Here is an 18800-nt window from a genome sequence, read left to right on the forward strand (position 1 = left end):
AAGCTTGGGATCCGCCAGACTCAATTATAATTCACTTTTAAGGCATAGGAAAGAGATTTGAATATAGGGACTGTAAAGATGGAAAGCTTAAGACCATGCTGCTAAGACTGACTTGATGTGACAAAGCAGTTGTCACTTGGGCTAAGTAGAGAACAACAGGGAAAACTACACTGTGGTTTGATAGAAACAGAAATTGCCAGTAAAATTGCTCTACTCACTAGAAAAAAATCTGTAGATTGCTTAGATTTTCATGTGGATCTGATACATCTTATCAGTATACCAGCTGTTCACAAAATAACACTAGAGGGATTAATATCCAGGATATGTAAAGAACTCCTACAACTCAACAACAAAAGCCTCAAATAACCCAATTTAAAAATAGGAAAGCTGTGATAAGCCATAATGGAAAGAATATTAAAAAGTATATATATATATATATATATATATGTATGTATGTATGTATAACAGAGTCATTCTGCACAGAAATTAGCACACTGTAAATCAACTATACTTCAATAAAACTGAAAAAATAGGCAAAGTATCTGAACAGACATTTTTCCAAAGATGACATACAAATGGCCAATAAACATGTGAGAAAATGTTCATCACTAGGGAACTGCAAATCAAAGACACAAAACAAGTTATTAACTATTAGGATGGCTACTGTTAAAAAAAACAGAATGAAACAGAAAATAAGTGCTGGAGAGGATATGGAGAAACAGGTACCCATGCTCATTGCTGACAGGATGTAACCACTATGGACACAATATGAAGGTTCCACAAGAAATCAAGAATAGTATTACTGCTTGATTCAGCAATCTTAGTTCTGGGTATCTATTCAAGAGAATGGAAAGATTTCCAAGAGTTTTCAAGATCTCAAGAATTTGCAAGATCTAAATGAAATATTTGCATACCCATGTTCATAAGAGCACTATTCATAATACCCAAGAGGTGGAAACAATGCACGTGCCCACTGAGTGGATGAATGGATTAACAAAATGAGGTAAATACAAAAATGGAATATTACTCAGCCTTAAGGACATCCTGACACATGCTATGACATGGACAAACCTGGAAGACATAATGCTGAGTGAAATAAGTTAGTCACAAAAAGATGAATATTGTATGATTCCACGTGTATGAAGGACCAAAAGTTGTCATTCAGAGAAACAGAAAGTATTGATAGAAAGATGGCGGCCAGAAGCTGGGGGTGAGGGGTGGTAACAAGGACTTACTGTTTAGTGGGTGCAGTTTCAGCTTTACAAGACATAAAAAGAGCCTGGGCTTTGGCTGCACAACAATATGAAGTGTATGTAACACTACTAAAGTCTTCACTTAGGAATGGTTATGATGGTAAATTTTATGTTATGTGTTTATACCCCAATTTTTTTTTTAAATGACAGAATACTAAGCTCCTTCACTCTTCCCTAATGTTGATAAACTAGAGGATCTGGTAAGGTAACAAAAACAGAGAAAAAAAAAGTGTGGAGATGTGAGGTTTAGTTAAATAGCTGTTTTTGGAAATTGACACTTATGTACAATGTATAATGTTCAGGAAATTGAGACCATTTAATTCTAATATCACTGCCTTTTAAAAGCATCAGGCACAGATGTGCAGGGTAGGGATGGTTTCTGCCCCAAGGTCCACAGCTCCCAGCAACACAGTACCTGTCTGTCTGACTAATTCTCATGTTAGATACACGTTAACTGTTCATAAATGATCATTCTCATGGAGCTGAACATTCCTGAACACCTGCTTGTTGCATGGGACATAGAGACTGACAAACATGTGTTTTTTTTCCCTGAAAGACATTTTGTGGTTCTTCATTTATTAAGGTTTTATCCCTTCATTCCTCAGTTAGGGACTCAGGCATTTGACAAAGAGATAAAGACAGTGCCCAAAGCATTTTATATTATTTCAAGACAAAGCTGCATTGATTTAAAAGCAAACCAACCAATTATTTGACCAGTAATTTCTCATATATATAAAAGTGATTTTTAAATGAACTATATAGGAATTCTATTTCTATGAAAATTATAAGAAAATAAAACTACATATGCATATGCGTACACATACTCATGGATGTGTGTTGCATCCATGCATGTGTGTGCAGTTTGTCATCATGGAATTTTAAGCTTTTAAGAATCTATCAAAATCTTTACTCCAGTTCTGAAACAGACCGCATGCCACAGAACTAGCAGAAAATGAAAGCCACCCCACAGCACACGTGTACACCCCGGCCACACTGGGCCAGCATCACACACACTTGGGGATGGCTCAGATCCCAGATCAGCAGGCGGCCTGGCCCGCCTGGCGCGGGTGGGGAGCATGGCCACCGCGGTACCTACGGTCTCCGCGTCGCCATAGAAGGCAGCCAGATCCAGGGGGCTGCGGCCGTTCTTGTCCGTCTGGTCGATCTCAGCTCCCTCCTCCACTAGGAACTGAACAACAGCCCTGTGGCCTTTCAGACATGCCCAGCTTAATGCCGACAGACCCTCCTTGTCCAGGGAAGAAAGGGCGGCACCTGAAAGAGAAGCCCATTCAATAAATGTGACTTCGGAAAGGCCAGACCTGAGCAAACCCTTCTGCATCCGTAGAGACCTGGCTTGCAGAATGTGGCCACCAGGCTGGTGAAATCTGAAGCTGACGGGTGAAACAATCGTCCCTGCTGTAGCTGAGCAATGGGTACATGGGACACACCCCTAAACCCTCTACTTGTGTGCAAGGCAGAAAACATCCAAAACAAAAGGACTTAATAAAGAGATTTTTTAGAAAAAACTGAATCAGAAAGTACTAAATGGGTCTGCCAAAGCTCTATTCCTTGTCCACCCAAGAGAAGCCCTCACAGGGGGACAGTGCCACTACCTTTTGAAAGGAGAAATTCCACGGTGCTCAGGTGCCCTTCGCAAGCAGCCACCATGAGGGGCGTCCGGCCCTGCTTGTCACTTAGGTTCACATCACAGCCGTGGTCCAACAGCAACCTAACAATCTGAAAGAAACACTCGGGATCACACACTTGCCACTGCACCTGCAATCACATGCTGTCTGCCCGGGCTGGCTGTTCCACCTCTAGGAGGAGTGAAAGGACTCTCTTCTTTTCAAAAACCCCTCTAAGCTATATGATCCATGGGGCTTGTAAAATCTTTACATTTTATTTCTTTGAACAGACTGTTCTTTCAAATATATGCTCTTTGTAACAGGCCCAATGCATTACTCTATCTATAAAACAGGCACACACAAGGCAGCAATTTGAAGGAGAGGGGGATCCTGAGCACAGTCAGGCAATGGCAGGAAAGCCACTACGGAGCAGCTGAGCAGAACCAAATGGAGTGAGCCAGGGCCCCACAGGGTGCTGATGCCGTGTTCCTGATGGGGAAACACCTACCCTCTCCTCTCAGCTGTCTGCTTCCAGGGATAGCTGGACCTTCACACCAGGGGGATTTTACCAAAGCTTCCTGGACAAGAGTCTCTGCCTCCAAGTTATGCCTTTAAACAGTACATGGTGAAAGGAGGGCAAAAAAAAACCAGACAAGCATCTCCTACAATGACCCTCCCAGCGGGAACTGCTCTGTCTAGGGGGCAGTGGTCCAGCTTCTCTCCCTCCAGGACCACATTTGTTTTAACGCCACCACACAGAAGGGGGCATATTCCCACTGCTTTCTCATTCTGGACACACTAACAAATGCTTCCACAAACTTCCTCACCACTTAGGGGACACTAGGACCAAGAGAGAAGAGAAGATTAGCTAGGACATCACAGGGAGCTGTGAGAGTAACAGGGAACAGACGGTACAAACCAAGCTTTTAGAACCAGAAAGGAGAAAAGCCAAAACCTTGGTGGGGTGCCCTCAAGGCTCCTACTGACAGAGCTGGCAGGAATCAGAAGGGTCGCAACTCCATGATGTTAACTTGGGTCTAGAAAATTCTCCCTATAAAGGATGTGGTGAGAGCCGTTTGTTTTTATGCAGCTGTGTGTAACCTGGTGCCAGGCATGGGGTAGATACATGGTCAGTGTTTACAAAATGAAGGAATGCAAGACTAAAACGCTGCTCTCAGGAATCCCTTAATAAAGAGCAGCAGCACATCACCCCCAGTAAAAGAAAGCAGCCTGAATCACAGGGCAGGACCAGAGGGAGACACTTCCTTTCCCAAAGAGCACTGCAGGACCACTCCTCTCCCAAGTACGCTGGACAAATGGGTCATACTGTTATGACAACAACTTTGTTACAGCAAATCTCCTGATGACATGATGGGCTTCACCAGCTCCACTCCCTTCCTTAGTTAAAAGGAAGTGGCTATGGGTCTCTGACCTGGTTACTCTTGCCTGAAAAATCCCATGGACGGAGGAGCCTGGTAGGCTGCAGTCCATGGGGTCGTGACAAGTCGGACACGACTGAGCGACTTCACTTTCCCTTTTCACTTTCATGCATTGGAGAAGGAAATGGCAACCCACTCCAGTGTTCTTGCCTGGAGAATCCCAGGGACGGAGGAGGCTGGTGGGCTGCCGTCTATGGGGTCACACAGAGTCGGACACGACTGAAGCGACTTAGCAGCAGCAGCAGCAGCATGGGTCTCTGACCTGGTTACTAGCCCACATGGCTGACTATGCTAGCCGGTCAGATGTCTTCCCTGATGTTGCAGGACTCTCAGTACAAGTATAAGCCAAGAATGCGAGACAGATAGGGTCCAGCAGGGGCGATGGGCACTTTTCCCAACCACTGCTGCTGAAGCCTCCAGGGTCCCCTGGGTACCTGCCAATGCCCCTGGCGTGCTGCGCAGAACAATGGAGGGACCCCTCTCCTGTTAGTCCGAGACACAGCAGCTCCATGCTCCAACAGCAGCTCACAGACCTCCAGCTTGCCTCGTCCAGCGGCGGCCGTCAGGGCTACAGGGAGGAGGAGACTGTTAGCATGATGGCCACATGGTAGTAGCCAAAGGAGGCCACAGATTCTCTGACACCCCTCCCACTGAGAAGAAGGGGACCACGCACTCTACCCCCATTGAATCTGGGTGGGCTCTGTGACACCTCTGACCAACAGAATACAGCAGAAATGATGCTGCACCAGTGTGTGGGCCCGGGGCCACTGGGGGCAGCTTCTGATTCCTTGGAACAGGCCTCGGAACCAGACACCATGCTATGAGGAAGCCCAAGCAGCCTTGAGATGAGACCACTGGGAGAAGCTGTGTGTGGCTGACATCCCAGCAGACAGGCAGCAACCCTGGCTACCACGCGCACATGCCATCCTGGAAATGCAGCCCCAGACCCCACCAAGCCACTCTATCATGGCAGCTCCATCTGTCAGAACCATCTCTACAAGCCCAGCCCAAATGCAGATTCAGGAGCCACAAAGCATGTGTTTTACTGTCGTCTTTTTCACAGTAAGAGACAACAATAATATGGGGCAACACAAACACAGAGGTCAGGATTACCGTCCAGCCCCTCTTCTTCCCCTAAAGTCATACATTTCAATCCATAAGAACTAATAAATACTCAGACAGTGAGACTGTATCATATCATCCCTGCCTTCATGGAGCTTAGAATCTCCGTTAACAAGTCCAGATCCTGGACTAAGAATGTCGAGAAAGCAAAAAAAAAAAAAAAGGATGAGCAGACTGTGGAGGGACTTCTGTGCCCAGGCGAACAGCGCAGTTTGGCCCTGAGGCAGGCAGCTGCGGCTGGCAGGGGACGCTCTGCAGGGAGGCAGCCAAGGACAAAGCAGGAACTATGTGAAGGGAAAGAATACAGGGCAGGAATCCTCAGGACCACTTCATGGCAGCTGCTGCACCTCTCCGCTCCCAAGTCATGATACACAATGTGGGGGGTATGAGTAGAAGAGGGGTTCATTTACAAGAGGAGACTTCTGCTGTGGCATGTGAACCACTGTCTAGAGGGAAGGACAATGGCAGGTTGTGGGGGACAACCCCGGCCAGGATGACGCTCTTAGGCAGAGGACAGGAAGGCATGAGGGTGGGAGAGAGACACGGCAGGAAAGGTGTCTACAGTGCAGAGAAGGAAGGAGAAGCTTGAGCCTGACGCTGCAGCTCTAGTCCTGGGGCAATTCTTCTTTAAATACAGTCTCACCCCTACAAACTCCTGGCATTCCTACAAATCAGTCAGATGCCTCAGTATGAAAACTGGGAAAACACAGAAATAGGCCGTTCACAAAAGGTGAAGACCAAAGGCCAATAACTCATGAAAAGTGCCCAACCTCACTAGTAGTCCAAGTAACTGCAAAAATGAGACCCACTGCTGGTTGAAGACATTCACATCCTTCCACCCAGCAACCCAGGTGCAGACGTGTGCCCGGAGGTGCCCCTGGAGGACAGGATGTTTAGCTTGGAGGTGCCCCTGGAGTGGAGGTGCCTACGGAGCACAGAGAGATGTGTACTCGTCACAGTCCTGGGCTGGAGCAGCCCAGCTGGTGTGGACCACCAACCCCATCAACAGATCATGGTGCGAACACTATACATCAACCACAATAAATGCTACACAGCTAAATGCGGTGCAATGGGTCAGTCTCCCAAATTTAACACTGATTCCAAGGAACAAAACAAAAGAACACACAGGGTAACAGTCTGGAGCTGAGCACTACTGGGCGGTTACAGGACAGGCCCCCAGCCGCCCCCTTTCCAAGACGGCGGGGCCCAGCTCCCCTGTGAACCCAGGGGTCTCCCAGCACCCAGACGGCTGAAGTGAGGAACTGGGGGCTCAGCAATGCAGGGTCCTTGTGTCCTCTCCAGACACCCCTCCGGACAGACAGCATTCCTACTCCAACTGTCTCCACCTGGCCATGGCTTAACTCCCAGGACCACACACAGCAAAGGACATAAATGTGACATAGGGACCCCATCTCCCTTGGAGGGACAAAGAAATCCTGTCTGCTTCACCAGTTTTCTGAAGATGGGGCAAACCAGAACAAACCACAGATGGATGGAGTGGAAGCTCCCATGGGTCTTGACCCCAGGTGCCATTCCTACTTGTGTTACACCAACAGGCTCATCACCACTCGTCACATGTCTAAGTCTGTAAATAAATTATATATAAATACTGTAAACAGACTAGTATTTATACTGGTTTAGGTACTGATGCCTTGGGCTGGAGGTGGGCGGCCCCATACCCCAAACATTTGCTAACCAGTGGCCAAGGTGATCCTGTCTGATGAGCGGCTACACCAGATGGCCCTAGTCCTGTCACCAGACATGACCATCTCAGTCCGTTCCTGCCCTGGTGCGAAGGTTAATGATTCTGACATAACACAGGCCTGGGGGCACTCTTACGTACGTACACTGTCTAGATGGATCTGAACACCCGGGGCTGGTTTGTGACATGGAGAATGTGAGCTACTACTTGGGCCTGCGGCTCCTCGGAGACCTTCCTGCAGTTAGGGAGCCCCTCCTCCGCATGGAGTGACTGTGGCACAGAGCAGGCACATGCGCTGCACATGGCCAGATGTGGGCAGGACGGCATGGAAGGAACAAGCTGAAGGCTCTTCCATTTGATGAGCGGCTGATCCACCGTGAAATTCTAGTCTCTTTTATTTGGTAAACAAGTTCCATCTGCATTATAAATGGGGCCTTTAAACCAAGATTTCTTTTGCAGCTGCCACTGACTTTTTTTTTTTTTGGCAACAATAGCACATCAAAAATGACAGCCCAGCACTAAAAATAGGACCCTGTGTTTGAAGAAGGCGCCAGAAGAGCCATAAGTTAGAGCAGCTGAAGTCGGAGAAGAGTGCCACCCCGAGATGTATTCCCTGGTCTTTCCTTCCAGCAGGACTGGCTGCACTTCCGGTGATCAGCCTGCCTTTGAGATGGTAAAATGCTTCTCAGCACAGGCTGGAGTCCCACACAGTTGGCCTAACAGGGATCACAAATTCTTAATCAGGCTCTCTCTTTCAAATGATGCCCCAAACAGTGGGACCTGTGTTTCCCCTTTTCAACTCAGATTGAATCTTTGGTGTCATCACTCAGGACCCCTGAGGCTGGTGGCGGGTTGGGCATCTCAAGTTCCACCAGCCACAGGGATTTAAGGAGACCATATTCGGAAACAAGGGAGCCTGAAGATGAGTGAACCACATGCTTAAACAAACAAAACCACAGCAGAATTCTGCACAGGAATTCCAGCTATTCTGCTGAAAAAATGCTGTCCTCCAGGCTGACCACCAGCCTCTGACAAGGGTCAGCGCACTTGGCCTGGCCAGAGAAGAAGGGGGAGGGAGCAGGACAGGAGAAGGCATCTGACACTGTGGCAAGGCCTAGGCTTCTGGCCAAGGGAATTTAAAGAGGAAGGAGGAAGAAAAAGGACTTGGTATGAAAAGGGGGCAGGCTCTAAATATCAGTATGAGCTCACAGCACTTCTCAAGACTCACACTGAACATAATTTCTGCTACTAGCAAAATCCTCAACAAGATGGCATTTTTGTAGCTAAATTCCCATGAAGGCATATATCATTTTCTGACTAAATTTTTTCCTCAGCAATACTGTCTTCTGTCTTCAGAGCATGAGGAGATCTGTTGTGGCAGATGTTCATTTTAAGAAAACCCAATTCACACTCGGCAATACGAAACCCTCACTGAAAACATCAGGGAGAGATGGTTCTTGCTTAAATGGATCATTTGCGGGAATCTTTTATGAACTAAAGTTCTCTGGGCAAAGACGTGACTTACAAAAACTCAACTGTCAACTCACCTGGAATGCAGTCATTCCATCAACAGGGCTGTTTATGACATTTTATGCCAGGTCTGTCTCTCTCTCACACACACACAGGGATGTGTGGCTTAACAGGCCTGGGGGTTTCAAAAACGGACTATCACCCCCAGCCCCGACACGCTTCTGTCCTTAGAAGGGTGACAGGTAGGAACACACACCGGTAGTTCCCTGCTTCTGCACAGTGACCTTCTCTTACCTCACACTCTGATGACCCAGGCCGCCCTCCCAGGCCCGAGCTGAGCACAGGAGCCGGCTGCAGCCGCAGAAGCACTTCCTGCTGGCTGAGACGGCCGCGAGAGTGACGGACGGGGGCCAAGGGGCTCAACTTGGCGTCTGTGCTTGTGCTTACTGGTGCACTTTATTTCCTAACATACTGGTTCTTCCCGTCTCTCAGAAAAATGGATGGAAAATGAACTGCAGGAAGCAGCAGCGTTCGCATAAATGTCAACGAGTTGCGACCAAGATGGAGACCATTAGATGTGACAAAGGCAGTGAACATGGAACCTTGGCTGGAGGAGGACAAAGGTGAGAGGGATCATGGAATGCTGGGAATCTCTCAGTTCTCTTATCTAAACGATGCCGCTCAGGAAAGTAATTTGGGATTTCGCAGTTTTTTAAACCTCTCTGAGACTGGCAGCCCCTTCCCCTGCACTTTCTAATAACTGGCCTCTGGAGAAGTTGTTACCCCAGAGGTTACTCAGCCTGTGTTTCTCTTTGCTGCCCCTGTGGGTCTGGGCAAGACTGCCATTCAGACAGGCTGGTCCCAAAGGCCTCTGACTGAATGGAAGTAGCACCCTGACCCCTCCCAGAAAGCCAGGGGACACCCCCTCCTCCACCTTCTACAGACTGCATTTATAAAAAACCCAAGCTCACAGCCTTGTTTTGTGAGGCATTTCCTTCCTGGCTGAGGGAGGAGGAGGCTTCCATGAAAAGAATAAACTTCCCAACAGCTATAAATTCTTCATCTCCACAAACACCTGAACCCTCAACAATGCAAAGGATAAAACGACACACAATAAAGACTGCTCTGACTGGAAAATGCCATTGCTCTGGGAGATGAACTCCCAGGAGCCTCCGGCACCCCTAGCCTTGGCGGAGGCCTGTGCTGGAGGGGTGACCTTATGAATGGGAAGCCAGTACTGCCCAGACACTCCCTGAAGCACATGACTGGCTGTCTGGAACACCTTCCTCATTGTTCTGACCCTTCCTTATCGTTCAGCATTTGGCACAAGTCTCCCAGGAGGGCCTGCAACTGCAGGCCTCGGTGGGGTCAAGGAGAGGGAACCTCTGTTAAAAGGCAACAGGCAGCAACTAAGCACCACATGAAAATGTTGCCTCCCCCGCTGTATCAGCCCATTTCCCAGTGAACTATTTATAAAGCAAGGCAGGAGCCAGATGTGAGGAACCAAGACACTCCTGATGTGCGACCAGTTCTAGAGTGAAAACACGCTGTCAGTCTCTCTACACAGATTAAACATGAACCTCAAGTTGCCAAGGAATTGTTTTAAGGAAATAAAATGTGCAACTGCCACGGGACTTTACGTGTAACCAAACTTCTTTGTCCCTTATAGTCTCTTTCTATGACGCTCTTTATGATTCTAAGGAACCTAGGTTTTTAGATCTTTTAAAGAAGGATAAGAAAATAGTGCAATGTGAGATTACCAGACAAGATGGCAGAGTTAGAAGGACCTTGAGCTCATCTCCTCTCAGGAGGAAAATAAGAAGATTCTGACATTTTAATAATATACTCTGATATTTATCAAGTGCTTCCTACAGGACACTTGATGGTCCTTCAAATTCACAAATTTATTTAATACACAACTAACTTCTATGAGGCAAGTACCACTCATCCTGGTTTTACTGATGAGGAAAATATGGCCCAGAGAAGTTAAAACAACTCATCTAAGGTCACACAGCTAGTAGGAGGCACGAAAGCATCTGAAGCCAGGGAATCCAGTTGGAGTCGGAGTTCTTAACACTTTGGCCCCTAAAGAATCTCCTTTTAAAAAATATTCAACTAATCAGACTAAGAATGTTGTTCTAGAACAAGGGTACCAGAAAATACTTTTCTCTTGAAGAATTGTTAAGACAGTAAGAATAATCTGTAATGAGTGTGTTCCCTTCTCACTCTGGTCACATGGCATCCTAAAGCCGAAACAGTAGCTCAACCTGGCAAACGCGCAGGACATTACGGCAGGAATATCCATGCTGTTCCTCGTGTCCTGTTTCTGACCTTTTTTTCCTTTTCTTATATACTTTATTGCAAAGAAGCCTCTTCAAGTCCTTTGAAGGATAATGTGTGCTATAAATAACGTAAATTCAATTTAAAAACAATTTCCTAAAATATGGGATGACATAAATCACGTTCCATACAGACTTTGTGCCAAAAATCTATCAGAAGATTGTAGCTCTGACCAGCTGTCACTTCTCAAGTGTGCTGAGAATGCTCACATTTTGGGTAGATCCTCTTACACACCGCATTATTTAAAGCATGTACATTGTGCTGTTCCCTCCTCTCCTCAAAGGGATACATGTGAGCCAAAGAGAGCAGAGTTAAACGCAGGACCCCACATGAGGGATCAATGCAAAAGGGGGACCTTCTGACAAAACCATACGACACAAGTGAGTGCGTGCTCAGTCGCATCCGACTCTTTCAAATCCTATGGTCTGTAGCCCACTAGGCTCCTCTGTCCATGGGATTTCCCAGGCATAAATACTGGAGTGGGTTGCCATTTTCTTGTCCTCTTCCAGACCCAGGGATCAAAACTGTGTCTCTTGCATCTCCTGCACTGGCAGGCAGATTCTTCACCACTAGTATCCAGGCTCAAAAACAGAAAGAATCCAAATATATTTCAACATGAATTTTAAACAATTAAGATGACTTTTTGACAGGAGAGCAGGTGAACCTCCTCTAGGAGGGAATGTCCGAAAGAACAAGCAGCCATGTTTGTGGGTAAAGATGCTCTAAGCTACCAAAATGCATAGGAGTGCATGTTTTTATGTTGGAAGCCAGGTTTTGTTTTTTAATCAAAAGGAAGGAACTCACTAGAACAAAGGCCTCTGTGTACAGCAAAAGCAGCACAATGGAGGTGGGGCACGGGGTCCTGGTAAGCGGTCAAGCCACCAGTCCGTATGCACCTGAGGTGCCTCTGTGGGCTTCCACGGGCTCCCTCCTTGCCTCTCACCTGCCCTGCAGGACTGAGACACACAGCCAGTTGATTCCTGCTGTCCTCTCAGCAGAGGACAGGTCCCCATGTCAGAGGCAAACCCCGGGTGTCTTCTAGGGCAGCAAGGGGACAGGGTGTGGACTCACCCAGTCCCTCTCCTTCTCACCCCAATCCCCTCTATAGTTAGAGTGACCCCATGCCCATCTTCAGCTCCTTCCAGAGCCTGAGTTACCTTCTCCTCCAGTGCCTACATTACCCCACTTTGTCCCTCCCCTCTCACAGTCCTGGGTTACCCCCCACCCCCATTTCCCTCCCTTTTATGGTCCTGAGTTACCCCCTCCCATCCTCTCCAGGGTTCTGGGTTACCCACCTTCCCCTCCCTTCCTAGGGCCTGGGTTGCCCCCTCCATCCAGAATGTTGGATCACCCCCCCTTCTAGGTTATCCCCTCCCTCACACTCTCTAAGGTCGTGGGTTACCCCCTCTTTCATGCTTTTATTCTTAGGACAGCCAAAACTTCCACCTTGTTCAGAATGGACAGAAATCTGGATTTCCACCCATCTTACTGCTCTTTTCTAAAGCAAACCCCAGCAGAGGATGGAATGCCTGAACAAGGATTTCCCAGCAGTACTGATGAGACCTTCACGGGACCTCCAAAAACTGTACAACAGAAGTCACTTGCTTGCCTCTACAAAGCAAATTCCTTCATGTAAATTCTCCACATGTCCCAACAAGCAAGAGATCAGTTCTTTTCTTTCTAGTCTCTCACCTGAATTCTGCCTTGAGATGTACCTAACCTGTGTGAAGGCCAAATTCAATCCAGAGGTCTCAAATTTCCTTTAAATTCTTAACAAATAAGAGCCCTACTCTCTCCAAAAAAACCCTAAGGTAAAATCTGAAAGAATAGAGGGTTCTTTTTAAATCAACCACAAGGCATCCTGTTGCCTGATGTGCACATACAGAGTTCTGGGGCGGCTTTGGGTGTGACGATCTCAGCTGTCCATGGTCCCTGCAGTGAGAGCTGAAGGACACCTCACCCGCCCCAAGAAGGACAGGCAGAGTCCCAGAGTGGAAACTGAAGCAGTTGAATGGAGACAAGAGAGAAACTTTTAAAACAGCAAAGATGAAATACAACTCATATTCTGGCTTCCTGGTCCCATAAGGAAACAGGTGTGAGGACTCTACCCCCAGACTGGTCTGGAAACGTCCCACACCCAGCTGAGGGGCTGGGCTGAGACTCAAATCCCATCTAGAATTCCACGCAGAATTAGAGAAGAGTGACCCATGACTAGTATATATGCTGGACTAAACTGCCTCCACAAACGATGATAATGAAGGTTATGTAGCTAAAAAACCCATTTGATTTACTGGGGAGAAAATTCAACCCTTCTTGGAAATTGAGGGAAATACGGTGTTCTTAACAGCTTGAGCAATAAAAACAATATTTACAATGATTAAATTTCTTTGGAAAGTATTTACCAACTAAAAAGCATGAACAACATAAAAGAATACTTGACCTGAAACATTTCGGTGAGCCATCTAACTACCTCTGACGGGGCATCTCAGTTCAGAACTTAGGGAAGGGCAGTCCTTGGGAGCAGTTGGCTGACGGGTGGGATGGCGCCCTACCCATGTGTGAAGCCAGGGCTCCAAGCCTGCTGCAACCAACTTGGAAGCAGTGAGAAGGATTTCCAAGGGACAACAGGGTACAGCACATCAGGGGTTGGCAGTTGGGCTGGCGGTGCGGGGAAGGAGACGTTATGCACACAAAGATGGGGCTGGCACGGGCCATCTTGGCCTGTCAGTCATGTCCATGCCATGGGTAGCTGCTAATAGCTAGGTGTTTCAAAAGATGCAGTACAGCACCCAGCCACATAGATGACTGGGTCGAGGGCATCTAAGCCAGCCTGGAGTCCAGCAGCACATGACCTGCCCTATGACAGACAAAAAGGCACAGAGGACAGGGTCCCAATGAGCAATGGGCTCCTGACCTCTTCCCTCCAACAACACAATTTCTCCCAAATTATTCTGTAAGGTGAGTGTTACCTACCCTAAAAGTTACATAACTTTGTTTTCTTTAAACCCACCTGTCTGCTCAGTCAACAGCTATGTACCAAGCACCAGACAAGACCAGTGGCTAGTGGCTACCAGCTGGATGTACAGATAGCAAGCATTTCTATCATCACGGAAAATTCTAAAGGACAACAGGAGACCAGACACAGTGATAACAGAAAGAAGAGCACAGGAGACTTGGAGAGTTCTACCCTCTCCCATAATGTAGGCACAATAAGCCTTCAACAGATAAGCAACATCAACAATCAAATTTATAAGTAGTAAGTACTACGCAGGGAACTGCAACGTGACCCCAAGGAGTCAGGGCTGGGAACACTTTGCTTACAAAACAGACATATTCGCTGAAATAGAAGAGTTTCTAGTCCCCTAAAGAGCAAGAGGTTCTGACTAGAGACAGACAGCAGGCTCACAGACTTGAGAGATGCCTGGAGTTTGGAAACACAGTTCCTCTGACAATTCACAGCAGCATGAGGTCACCAGTTAAGCATTTCTGATCATTTTATCAGGCTGATTCCCATCCAACACTGACAAGGAAACAGTAACTCAGTTAGGTCAAGACTTTGTGGGAGCCAGCACTTGTTTGTCACGACTATGGAATGCCCTGAAGCAGATAATTTGAGCATCTGATGGGTTCTTGTCATGGTTCAGGCTGCCCAGAAACCACAGGATCAAGGCTGCTTGACCAAATGTGTGAATGTCATGGGCAGGGGGCCTCGGCAGCCTCACGAGCAGAGCCTCCGCGTGGAGACATACCCCAAGCCCACTCCTTGGGAGCTCCGAGCTTTTTTCTCACTCTTCTTCCACTGGAGTGAGTGTCACACTCCTTTATTTGTGTGAGAACAAGGGAAAGTGCTGAAGAGTCACAGGACTGATTTTGAAGGGCTGGATCTAAAAACCAAACAGACATAAGAAGCAAATGGCTCCAGAGGTTGGTGGAAAGGGAAACTTACATAAATTAGGCTCTCTGCTCTCCAAAACCAGGAGAGATACAGGTTGCTGAGTTCTAAACACGGCAGCGTAGCGCTGCATGGACAGCATCAAAGCTGGGCAGGTGAGCCAAGAACAGACCAGGGAGACCCTGCAGGAACCCCATCAGCTGGTATTTTAAATCCAAGTTGTTCATAGCTAATCTGCACTGCAGAGACTTGAATGAACTCTTGGGATCCTACCCTCAAGCTGCGGCCAGAGACAGACAAGTTCCATTCTAGAGTGTTTTAGGCACAAAGCACCATTGACTACACCCAGGAATGAGGATCAAACTAGGAAGGAAAGCAACTGCTTTCATTCTGAGAGTCTTTAGCAATTAGAAACAGCGCACAGAGTGTGCAACCCACACAGGCTGGGGAACCACCAGATGGCTGCTTGCCGAGAACAAGGACTATGAGCTGCCCCATCGACTCAGGCTGTCATCATTGGGGCCGTCTCTTCCAGAAGGCATTTGGGGTCAGGTAATGTGGACCCTGTGTGGCTGAATCCCAAACACAGTCCTCACAATCTGGGCAATGGAGTACACATCTGTGCAAAACCCCACATATGCAGATTTTCCCTCATCTAAAACTTCCTCTGCAAGATTTCTAAGTGTTCCTTTGACAACCACTGACAACCCGATTTCCTCTGGAAATCAGGACGGTCTGTAGTAGCAAACATGGGTGGACATTTCTGAAAGAACACAGGAGAAAAATATCAGACAGAAAAATGCAGAGCAGGCAAGACTGGTTTTACTGACATGCAGCCAACAGAGTACAGCTGGGGCTTCTAAGCCTGAGAAATAGTGCTTAGCTGTCTCTTGGTTTAAATTTTTTCAAAAGTCTCTCACACTCTCAGCTGAGGAAATTCAGGTTTACTACCTGCAGAGGAAAGCTATGACCTGCTTCTCAGGCTGCAGAGTGGTCTGAAGGTTATATACGAGGCTTTGCAAGGGAGAAGCTGAACCACTATTCATCATTTCACCGATGTTGATAGGAGCCTGTAGTTTCTCTTATATGCTTCTTTAGCCTACGACCTAGCAGATTCTCAAGAGGGAAGGAAGGAAGGTGCTTACTGAAACTCAGGACTGGTCATCTCGAAAAAAAACAGACCACACAAACAGAGCCCTCAAATGAAAGCCTTCTCTGCTTCTCTGGATTTTTTTTTTTTTTTTGCCCAGAAAGAAAATACCCCTCTAATATTGAAGATCAGAGATTCTTATTGAGCTAAGTGAGGGGTGTTACAGGTACTGGCACTGACCCCAACTGTCATCACAGCTCCTCTCATTAGTGTCCCTATGAGGCCAGCACTGAGACAGCTGCTCACAGTGATTCTCTATTTGTCCCGAGGCCACAGAGCCCCCGAAACCACCTGGGTGGACTTTTAGGAAAGGAGTATCCTGTCCTTCCCAGGTGGCGCAGTGGTAAAGAATCTGCCGGCCAATGCAGGAGACGCAAGAGACTCGGGTTTGATCCCTAGACCAGGAAGATCCCCTGGAGGAGGGCATGGCTACTCAGTCCAGTATTCTTGCCTGGAGAATCCCTTGGACAGAGGAGCCTGGCAGGCTACAGTCCATGGGGTCGCAAAGAGTCAGACATAACTGTTGGACTGAGACTGAGCACATACCTCTGTGTGTGTGTGTGTGTTAAGTCACACACACCTAATGAATCAGAATTTCTAGGCTCAACTGCCCCAGGAGTTCTGACCATTGGGAAAAGAGTGTGTGTGAGTGTGTGTGAGTGTGTGAGTGTGTGTGTGTGTGTGTGTGTGTGTGTGTGTGTGTGTGTTAAGTCACACACACCTAATGAGTCAGAATTTCTAGGCTCAACTGCCCCAGGGGTTCTGACCATTGGGAACATCTGGCGAAGATTGTCGCATCTCATTTAGTCTTCACCAGATCCTAGAAAGCAGGATTATTCACCTCATTTGACAAAGAGGCAAAGACCCTGCCTCCAGGCCACAGAGGGCGTAGAAGCACAAAGAAAGCCATGCGCTGGCCTGTGGGCTACCTTGAGGCTCACAGCACAATAGGAAGTGGTAGAAACTTTCACCAAATATGGAGTAGCCCATACTATTCAAATGACTGGGGGAAAGACTCCATAAGGAATTAAGACCAATATTTACATCTACACGTGTGGACCCCAAGCATAATCCAAACCAGTCTGTTGAGTCCTGCACTCTCCCTGAACCTAGGGGACATGCCACCTCTCTTGCCCCTTAACATCAACGCATGCTGCCAGCCCACCACCCACATCACCACAACTAGCATTGTAAGCCCCATGCATGAGCCTGGCAGCATCTACAATGGAGTTGGGTGGGGGGTTTGAAGGGGACGAGGGGCAGTGGGGAGGGAGTTGGGGGGCTGAGCACCTGTGCTACCCATCAAGAAACTCTTTGAGGCTTTTCCTAAGTATGAGTTAGCTGAGGGACTCTCCACACCACCGTTTGGTTTGTTAGGAAATAATTGAGAAGCAGCTGGAAATAAATCTGTGCAGGAGACACTGAAGTCATACACAGGACACAGCCTGGAAATGCATGTTAAACACCTTTTGGTTACATTTGGTAAACAGCAACTGATAAAGTCTCACACTTCTAAGACCAATTCAGTCACATGGCAAATTTCAAAGCCGTATTATTTATATTATTATTAACCTGACAAATAGCCAACTCAGATCTTCCTGAAGATTTACTCAGCCACACTACAGTTCAAAACACACACCCCACACCAAAGGAAATGGACTCGGTAGCTGGTAATCAGTCTGTTACGCAGGCTCCATGAGGACTGAGTCCTGCTCTGGAGAAGGCAGGTCAGAGCCTTCCTTGCTGAGCACCTTGGATTCACCTGAGCACGGGGCTGAAGTTCTGCCCTGCCCACGGTGCACAGTCACAGGACAACCAGGTTGCTCAGGACATGAAAACACTCAGCAAGGTGGAAAGCACCGCCTTATTTGGGTATTTCTAGCTGACATTCATCAGAGGCACAGGAGCTGCTGGTCTAATTCAAAATGATTCAAATTGCACTTGCTTCTAGAAAAGTTTTACTCATCATTTGCGAAGTTTCAAAAGCTCTTAACTTCAAATGCTTTGTGGTAACAATAGGCCCAGATGCATCCCATGTCATCCTTAAGACAAGTAGGCCAAAATGGCGGCTAGGACATCAGGAGGCTACTTGGCCCCAACTACAAGCAGTGGAACCATAATTACCTGTTTCTCCCCACAGCGTGTCGGTGCCATTGACATCTATTTCATGTTCCTTTTCCAGTCCCAGCAAGCACTGGAGCACCTGTCAGAAGTGGCAAGGTGATTTAATGAGTTTTCAAAGCCATATGCGCTTATTATATCCTGTGTATCAAAGGAGAGGACGTGTTGTTTTTTAACCATGATTATCTCATGCTGCACAAGGAGAGAGAATATAATGAAAATGGTTTTCCAGCGTAATTCGTATGCTATTCACGCTTTCACTTTGAGAAGAAGAAAAAAAAAGTGAATTTCGGCAACACTGTTCAGGATTACTAGGTACTCAGAATTCTAATGAATTCCAACATGACCCAAATATGCCAGCCTCATCAACAAAGGACAGGGGAGATCATACAGAGTGCAGCTTCTGCATAAATCGCCAGAAGATGGTGAATCTCTTCTTCCACAAGGAAGGAAAACAAGGTGATGTATATACCTTTTCAATAAAATGCTGCTGCTTCAAATGCTTTTTCCACTCACATTATTCTTTTCCCTCTGTCAAACAGCAGGGTGCGTCACAGGGGTGGGGGCAGGGAGCCAGAAGTATCTGAGCCCTTAACCAGAGTCAGATCCACCCTGCTCACCAGCAGCTACAGGAGAGCAGGACACCAGCCATCTTCCAGCTTCCCGATCCACTCACAAAAAGGGCC

The 18800-nt window shown here is 47.3% G+C and overlaps 1 protein-coding gene and 1 long non-coding RNA gene across 14 annotated transcripts in view; one reads left to right on the forward strand and one right to left on the reverse strand.

Annotated features, from left to right (window-relative positions):
- Positions 1-18800, reverse strand: part of TANC1 (tetratricopeptide repeat, ankyrin repeat and coiled-coil containing 1) — a 327768-nt gene that overhangs the window by 8773 nt on the left and 300195 nt on the right. For all 12 annotated transcript variants that reach the window (XM_081582806.1, XM_081582795.1, XM_081582801.1 and 9 more), the window contains 4 exons: positions 18118-18196; positions 4752-4885; positions 2867-2990; positions 2350-2525 (listed from right to left, as the gene is read on the reverse strand). In XM_081582806.1, the coding sequence (XP_081438932.1) occupies positions 2350-2525; positions 2867-2990; positions 4752-4885; positions 18118-18196 (513 nt within the window). The remainder of the gene's footprint in view (positions 1-2349; positions 2526-2866; positions 2991-4751; positions 4886-18117; positions 18197-18800) is intronic.
- On the forward strand, positions 8744-18614 carry LOC145542930 (uncharacterized). Of its 2 annotated transcripts, none has more exons than XR_014080274.1 (3): positions 8744-8853; positions 9104-9234; positions 13974-18614. It is a non-coding gene; the product is annotated as an uncharacterized LOC145542930 (long non-coding RNA). The 2 variants fall into 2 exon arrangements; XR_014080275.1 differs by lacking the exon at positions 13974-18614 and adding an exon at positions 12380-13333 and having other exon boundaries at positions 8755-8853.

This window comes from Giraffa tippelskirchi, chromosome 3, assembly GCF_054371585.1.
Source record: "Giraffa tippelskirchi isolate mGirTip1 chromosome 3, T2T-mGirTip1v1.2.pri, whole genome shotgun sequence".
NCBI lineage: Eukaryota > Metazoa > Chordata > Mammalia > Artiodactyla > Giraffidae > Giraffa > Giraffa tippelskirchi.